The sequence below is a fragment of the Mandrillus leucophaeus genome, unplaced genomic scaffold, assembly GCF_000951045.1.
Source record: "Mandrillus leucophaeus isolate KB7577 unplaced genomic scaffold, Mleu.le_1.0 Scaffold600, whole genome shotgun sequence".
Classification (NCBI taxonomy): Eukaryota; Metazoa; Chordata; class Mammalia; order Primates; family Cercopithecidae; genus Mandrillus; species Mandrillus leucophaeus.
Genome location: NW_012106476.1, coordinates 1 through 8,559, shown reverse-complemented (window position 1 = coordinate 8,559; position 8,559 = coordinate 1). Strand labels below are relative to the sequence as shown.

The 8,559-nt window shown below is 36.5% G+C and overlaps 1 protein-coding gene across 1 annotated transcript; it reads right to left on the bottom strand.

The window, feature by feature from the left end:
* Window positions 1-1,024: 1,024 nt before the first annotated feature.
* On the bottom strand, window positions 1,025-1,308 carry LOC105553651 (keratin-associated protein 19-5). Its single transcript, XM_011999773.1, is given in 2 exon segments — window positions 1,025-1,102; window positions 1,105-1,308. Coding segments are annotated over 2 exon segments (282 nt in total).
* Between the last annotated feature and the right edge of the window lie 7,251 nt (window positions 1,309-8,559).

Below are 8,559 nucleotides of genomic sequence, written 5' to 3'. Positions count from 1 at the left end.
TGCAGTTGATGATTTGAATATTACAGTTTTTATTAACTCAGGCTGAAGCAACATAATCGCAAATAAATCAAACAGGTTTCAGATACCGCCAATTTACGTCTACCAAATATGCATCTGTTTTGGGGCTTAAGGTCTTGTTATAATGTGTTCTTCCTGAGATAAGCAAAGCTCTTCCCTGAAAGTAAAGATATTCTGGAATATTTTTTTAAATCCTTCAGCAATCCATAAAATCAATAAATTCAAGTTCTAATAATTTGATCATAGTACATTGTACTAGAAGTATCAAACGCTTTTTCCAAGTAGTTAAATTGATTGTTATACTTATTCATAGCTGCAGAAGGCCTTTACCTGTATTGTGGGAAAATGCCACTAACGATTAGGAAAATGAAAGAGCTATTGTCATATTCTGTCAAACTAAGTAGTGTAGCCCTCCAGTGGAATCAATTGACCCAGTAAATGGAGAGTGTATGTACTCTGACTAGACTGACTGAACGTGTGGGTCTCACTAGCTGGCTGTATAAACCTAGTCTTATGTTTAGTAAACAAGTCTGAGTCTTTCTGATTCTTCTTAATTTTTTATACCATTTGAATTTATCATGATTTACTGATTACTTTTATTTAGATCTAGATATGCTAGAAATGAAGAGGTTCCAGATTCACCAAAATCTTAAATAAAAAGAGGCACATAGTGTGAAAAGTAGACTAGTCTTCAAAACTCAGCTGTGATTGTTACACGAACATATGACCAGAATTTTAAGATTATTGGGAAGCACTCAAGAAAAGAAATAGGCAATGGAATGGAGAGTCAGCATTTAAACAAATAGATAAATAAATAAACAGAAGCCATGTGTGCCATTTCAAATTGAGACAATTTATTGCAAAGGGAACCAAGCAATTCCACAATTAGTACAGATAATGGATGCCAGTAGACATGATATAGACAATTATAATAAATATTCCTAACATCTTAGATGCTAAATGATTTTTTTTAATCTCAGATTGATACAGTGTGCCCTTGTTTGACTCAATATTTGGTTAATTTGAATGATCTTCTTATGACCTCTGATACTGAGTCCTCAGGGTAGGATTTCAGTAGAACTGAGAGAATCCATATCCTCCATAGCATGATGGGCGGCAGCTGCGGTATCCATAGCCTCCGAAGCCAGAGCCATATCCGTAGCCTCCATAGCCACAGCCATAACCCAGTCTGCGGAAGCCGCCACATCCACAGCCGTAGCCATAGCCCAGGTCATCGAAGCCTCCATAGCCGTAGCCTAGGCCTCCGTAGTAGTTGCCGTAGTAGTTCATGGTGTCAGGAGTGGTGAGTTGGTTTGCTGCTCAAGGCAAGATCCTGAGTGTGAATGGCAGCATGTGTCGAGGGAGGCTTATATACCCTGGTCAGAGCATGTGGTGAGTCACATGCGTACCTGTTTGTGTGTGTGTGTGTGTGTTTTCAATTAGTTACTTAACAGAAGTCATTCATTGTTCCCTGGCACAAGGAGAGGCCCTTGCATTCTTTAAATTGTTTGAGTATGCTTTGTTGCTGAGTTACAGTGGCCCTTAAAAGTTATTACATCACTTAATGAGAAGAAATTGCTGTATCTAAAGTCTTGGCATACCAGATCCTAAATAGATTTCTTCATAGCTAGACATATTGCATATTACAAATGAAATAAAATGAAGGTTATATGTTCCTCTAAAGTCAGATGCTATTGGAGCTCATTTCATTGTCTTCTTTATGTTGCCCAGGCTGGTCTCAAGCTCCTGGGCTCAAGTGACCCTCCCCTCTTGACCTCCCAAAGTGTTGGGATTAGAGGCATGAACCACCTCGCCCAGCCCTCATTTCATCTTTATAAATCCCTATTGTTCAGATGCGGCCAGAGAATTACTCATGCCTTTGAGAGGCATAGACTTTAGAATTTATTCATCCATTCAGCATTTATGTACTGTGCTGTTACTACATGGTGATTATTGCAAAGAAGTATACAAATTCAGTTGTGAAAACACAACATTTGGAAATTACTTCTAAGACTAAAAATAACTGATCACTATATTTGAGATCGTATAAGGTTAATAAGAACTTAAAGGCTCAGGGTTGAAGTTAAGGGCACCGCTGAATTAACTGTGTTTGGGGTCAGCTGTGGCTGTATGTGACTAAATTCTTGGAGTCAACTGAGGACTTGTACCCTCAGTTATTTTTTCTTCCTGTTATCTTGTAATATTATACCTACATTTTGGAGATTCCTTTTCTCAGTTGTGGGGCTGATGACCCTATGATGCGTTTTCTCTAGGCCAGGTGACAGCTTTTCCTTGGAAGGAAATGTATTCCGAAGGTATTCTTTTAATTTCAACACAAATCAATACAATCTAACAACTGGAGATGTAATAATATGATAAAATTGCATTATACTAAAAGTGTTACTTTCCTCTAAATGGTTATATTAATTGTTCTTCTTTTGACATAGCCTTTCTTCAGACTGTGATGCCATTGACCACTTAGGGAGTAAAAAATTTTCATGTGAAATTCTGTCGTACTCAGTAAAACTAAATACTACAGCCCTGCAATGGAGACACTAAGATATTTTCACTGAGATCTATTTATGGTGAAACTGCAACATCTCACTTGAATTGAATGAAAGAATTGGTAATAGTATCTGGCTAAGCAAATCCATCCGTATGTTCAGCAAACAAGTCAGAGTTTTTCAAATGCATTATGACTTCTTTTAAATATTAAAATATTGGATTTTCATTATTAACAAGTTGTTTTTTTTGTTTATTTATTTATTATTTTTATTATACTTTAAGTTCTAGGGTACATGTGCATAACGTGCAGGTTTGATACATATGTGTACTTGTGCCATGTTGGTGTGCTGCACCCATCAACTCGTCAGTACCCATCAACTCATCATTTACATCAGGTATAACTCCCAATGCAATCCCTACCCCCTCCCACCTCCCCATGATAGGCCCCGGTGTGTGATGTCCCCTTCCCGAGTCCAAGTGATCTCATTGTTCAGTTCCCACCTATGAGTGAGAACATGCGGTGTTTGGTTTTCTGTTCTTGTGATAGTTTGCTAAGCATGATGGTTTCCAGCTGCATCCATGTCCCTACAAAGGACACAAACTCATCCTTTTTTATGGCTGCATAGTATTCCATAGTGTATATGTGCCACATTTTCTTAATCCAGTCTGTCACTGATGGACATTTGGGTTGATTCCAGGTCTTTGCTATTGTGAATAGTGCCGCAATAAACATACGTGTGCATGTGTCTTTATAGCAGCATGATTTATAATCCTTTGGGTATATACCCAGTAATGGGATGGCTGGGTCATATGGTACATCTAGTTCTAGATCCTTGAGGAATCGCCATACTGTTTTCCATAATGGTTGAACTAGTTTACAATCCCACCAACAGTGTAAAAGTGTTCCTGTTTCTCCACATCCTCTCCAGCACCTGTTGTTTCCTGACTTTTTAATGATCGCCATTCTAACTGGTGTGAGATGGTATCTCATTGTGGTTTTGATTTGCATTTCTCTGATGGCCAGTGATGATGAGCATTTTTTCATGTGTCTGTTGGCTGTATGAATGTCTTCTTTTGAGAAATGTCTGTTCATATCCTTTGCCCACTTTTTGATGGGGTTGTTTGTTTTTTTCTTGTAAGTTTGTTTGAGTTCTTTGTAGGTTCTAGATATTAGCCCTTTGTCAGATGAGTAGATTGCAAAAATTTTCTCCCATTCTGTAGGTTGCCTGTTCACTCTGATGGTAGTTTCTTTTGCTGTGCAGAAGCTCTTTAGTTTAATGAGATCCCATTTGTTTGGCTTTTGCTGCCGTTGCTTTTGGCGTTTTAGACATGAAGTCTTTGCCCATGCCTATGTCCTGAATAGTATTACCTAGGTTTTCCTCTAGGGTTTTTATGGTATTAGGTCTAACATTTAAGTCTCTAATCCATCTTGAATTAATTTTCCTTAAAGAAGTTGTTTTTACACAGATAAAGCTACATTAAAAATTGCTAAGTTCAAGATTCTACAACAGAGTGTTTACAAATGAAAATAAATAGAGGTGGTTATTTGGCCATGATAATTAAAGTCTTCAGACGCACATGACCAGAGCCTTCAAGATGCTTCATGTGACAACACACAAGAAGAGATGTAAAAAATGAATGGAACAGTGAGCGTGGGGAAGTAGAATGACTGATATTTAGTAAAACTGGGTTCTGGTCTGGGATCTCCTTATCATGTCATTTTTGATCTATAGCAAATGATTTCACTTTTTGGAGATCTTTTCCCATTCAAGATGGTATCAGCGTAAGCGTTGGGAAAACTTTATAGTAGTACCCCTGCACACTCTACAGTTCTTTTATATTATTTTCCTGGCATTTTTGAACTTGCTTGACTCAAACAAAAGACATTCACTTTTGTTTCAGTACTGAAATACGTTATTCTTGAAACATAATAATATGTTATTACATATTTTTCTTGGGCAAACAGTTATTTGACATACCAACATGAAAAGGCCCACGTTTGCTTGTTGGAGGTTAAAAGAGGCTTGGCTAGAGTGTATAAAGCTTCAGGTCAGTCACAGCCTTAATATGAATTACTTCACAAGTGATGGCAGTGATTTCTATATTTCCTTGGTGTATTGCAAAATATTTAAATGTGCTGATAATATGAGAAAGCAACTTTGTGTCACACCACAACGGACCAGGAATAAAACATGAAAGTCACAAAAAGAAGTTCATTTTCAGTGTATTTTCAGATACATACTTTGTCTTATCATTACTTTTCTTACCATTGAAAGGGCCAAATAAACATACATTTTGAACAAACTATGGAAGTACATACTCTTCATATTGGTCTCCATTGAGATTTGAAAGTTTATAAAGTTGGTATTTCAGGGCTGAATTTAAACACTAACATCTAACTGAAAGCATTGAAATGAAAAAGATATGGTCAATACGGCCCAGTATTCCAAAGAAAAAAGATTCTTTTTAATTGAGTGTTACGGTTTTAAGTTGTGCATGTACAGCTTGCTTTGGACAACATGGGCTTGGACTGAGTGAATCCACTCATACTCAGATTTTGTTCTACCTCTGCCACTCCTGAGACAGCAAGACCAACGTCCCCCTTCCTCCTCTTCCTCCTCCTCCTCAACCTATCCAATGTGAAGACAATGAGGATAAAGATCTGAATCATGAGCTGCTTCCACTTCACAAACAGTAAATATAAATTCTCTTCCTTATTATTTTAATAACATTTTCTTTTCTCTTATTTACTTTATTGTAAGAATACAGTGTATAATGCATATAAAATACAAAGTATGTGTTAATCAACTGTTTATGTTATCAGTGAGGCTTCCAGTCAACAGTCGGCTACCAGTAGTTAGGTGTCTGGAGAGTCAAAAGTTTTATGTGGATTTTCAACTGCATGGGGGAATCAGTACCCCAACCCCTACATTATTCAAGGGTCAACTGTGACCTTTGAGTGCGGATATATACATGCACACACATACATACAGCTATATAGATAGGTGCATGTATATGCAAAATTATTTTATTATATATAATATACTTCTATATGTATATAGTTTGTTCTTTTTTCACTGGATATAATTATAAATAACCACTTTGCCATTTTGAGCCAAGCAAAAAATAAAAGCCATGTATTTGCTTTAAGTCAACATACTTTATTCCAAAAGGAAGAGAGAAGCCCCACAGCTATAAAGGTACAAGTAAGACACATCCAGAGACATAAAGCAAAGAATTATGGAATGATAGGTATTCTTAAAACTCTCAGATGCTAACTGCTCTTGATCTCGGCTTGATCCAGGGTGACCTCGTCCTTTTGTTATTGCAGTCAGGTTTGGGTGATCTTCTTATGGCCTCTCATGTTAGGTTGTCAGGGAAGGATTTCAGTAAAATCCAGAGAATCCATATCCTCCGTAGAATGATGGGCGGCAGTTGCGGTATCCATAGCCCCCGAAGCCAGAGCCGTATCCATAGCCTCCATAGCCACAGCCATAGCCCAGTCTGCGGAAGCCGCCACATCCACAGCCATAGCCATAGCCCAGGTCATCGAAGCCTCCATAGCCGTAGCCCAGGCCTCCATAGTAGTTGCCGTAGTAGTTCATGGTGTCAGGAGTGGTGAGTTGGTTTGCTGCTCAAGGCAAGATCCTCAGTGTAAATGCCAGCATGTGTAAGAGGCTTATATACCCTGGTCAGAGCATGTGATGAGTCATCTGTATACCCTCCTTTGCTATAGTTATTTGTATTACGTTTGATGTTACAACTCATTTATCTATTGTCTTCTCATGCAGGGAGAGGCCCTCATTCTCATTAAAATATTTCAGCTTACTTAATGTCTTATTCAGGACACGATTGAACTTACTGCTTTGCTTTTATGAGAAGAAATGGCTGACTGTTCAAAATATGCACATTCCAAATGCTCAACAGAATTGCCTATTACCAGGTGTATTACATCATCTACACTTTATGGTATTTCTTTTATAATGAATCATTTCCTTTGTCCATCATCTTCCAAACTGATAACTTCATATTCAACTGAATTTACAGCTATTTTTTGAATTTACAGATGTAAAATCTGTAGTTTTAAAAAGCAAACTTATTTATCAAGGTGAAGTCTTCAGAAAATGCCTATATTCACAATACAGGAAAACATTTGAAATCAAAATGATTTTAATGCCCTGCTGTGTACAATAGCCAAACGACTCAAAAAAAAGAGAGCATATGTTGATTTTTAGCATTTTATTCACAATAACTTTTATACTATTTTTGGCTTTGTACACCAGCTTCAGAACCTTTTGGTTGCAAAATATGTAAGAATTAATTTCAGAAATTGAGGGCACAAAATCCATCTCCTATGCAGGCTTATCAGAGCGGTAGTTCAGTTTTCCATTCAAGTCCTAACACTCTCCTTTATAATTGGTTTTATTCAAAGTCCTGGTAAAATTGCAGATTGCATCTGCCTCTGTTTTGAACACTCCAGTCAATTACTTTCTTTCTTTATCCTTTTTCAGTAGTGTATATATGACCTCTATTTCCATTCTCATCAGCTTTCATTTTTTCTTCCCATTTTCTCAACATCTATAGAAACAGCCCGGTAGAAGTTTATTGCATACATTTCCCCAACCCCCTCTGCCTTCCATCCACTTATCTCAATGCTTTTTTTCCTACCTCTTCTTTGTATTCACTATAACGTCTTTCCTGATGTTCTTCTATGTCTATCCTGTGCTCATTTATTCTGAGGTAATTTCTAACCACTGCCTACTGATCTGTTCATTGAAGTATCTGTTCATTAAATATCATTAAAGATCTGTTCATCTGTTCATTAAAGTATCATTTTTAAAACTTTCTATTTTTTGTACTTACTGAACATCCTCAACTCCCCACCCCAGCAAAAATACTTAGAAATAATGAATAAGACCTACTATTAGATAGCACAATAGGGTGACTATAGTCAATAACAACTTAATTGTACATTTTAAAAGGTCTTATAATGAGACTGTTTGTAACTCAAAGGATAAATACTTTAGGGGATGGATTTTTAAAAATTTACTCCAACTCCTATGGCTTTCTGAAATGTTAAAAGGGTATCCTAAAACTGAAATTGTCTTCAAAGTTTTCAAAATAAAGGCGCCATGGTGAAATGACACAGAATAGAGAAACATATGTAAAGAAATTTGCCCTGGGCTTCATAGAGTTCCTCAGCTGACTTCGTTGAGTTAGTGAAACAGATACAACATTGAGCCTACTCTTGATTAATCTCCATGCAGCACCTGTCTCTTGGCTTTGACAACTAAAAGTTTATTTAATTTACATGACTTTGAACATGCTGTTGAGTTTTTGTGAGATTTATAAGTATTTTATCAAAGACAAATTTCCTAAAAGGGATGCTTCAGTTCTTCTAAGCAATAGACTAGGGAATTAAAAACTGTTTATTGAAGAAATTCTAAGTAAATTGACAGTAACTACCACAGCAAGCACAATCTGTGCACAACTCTGACTACGCCTTAGTGAGCTACCTTTTTAAGACAGAAAAATAGCTCAATAAGTCTTTCAATTTGTAGAGTAGGATTTAAATCAACATTTTCTCCATTTCTTTTAACCACATCTTCGTTCACTCTTATTTCCAATCTGAACAAGAAACAGTCGATACGCTGAATTCTCAGTGAGTCCTTTTGAAGCCATAAAATCACAAATAACTCAGACTGTATTAAGGATATCACCGTTTCTCCATATAAATCAGCCTGATAATGTAAGAGTGTTTAATAGCTAATTTTTGTTTGGGATGCATAAATGATGCATACATCTGGAGATAGAAAACTAAACAAGATATCAGTGGAAAACCTCAATAGCCAAATAAGAATTAGAATGTTATAAAGAAATAGACCATATGATAATTTTCCACAAGACCAATTAATGACCGTAAGCAGTAAATGATTAATACTAAAATAAAAAAAATCTATATATTTCTATACAAAATATATAGAACAAATATTTTGTCTTTTTTACAAAGTGAACAAATAGTACAATGAAAGTATC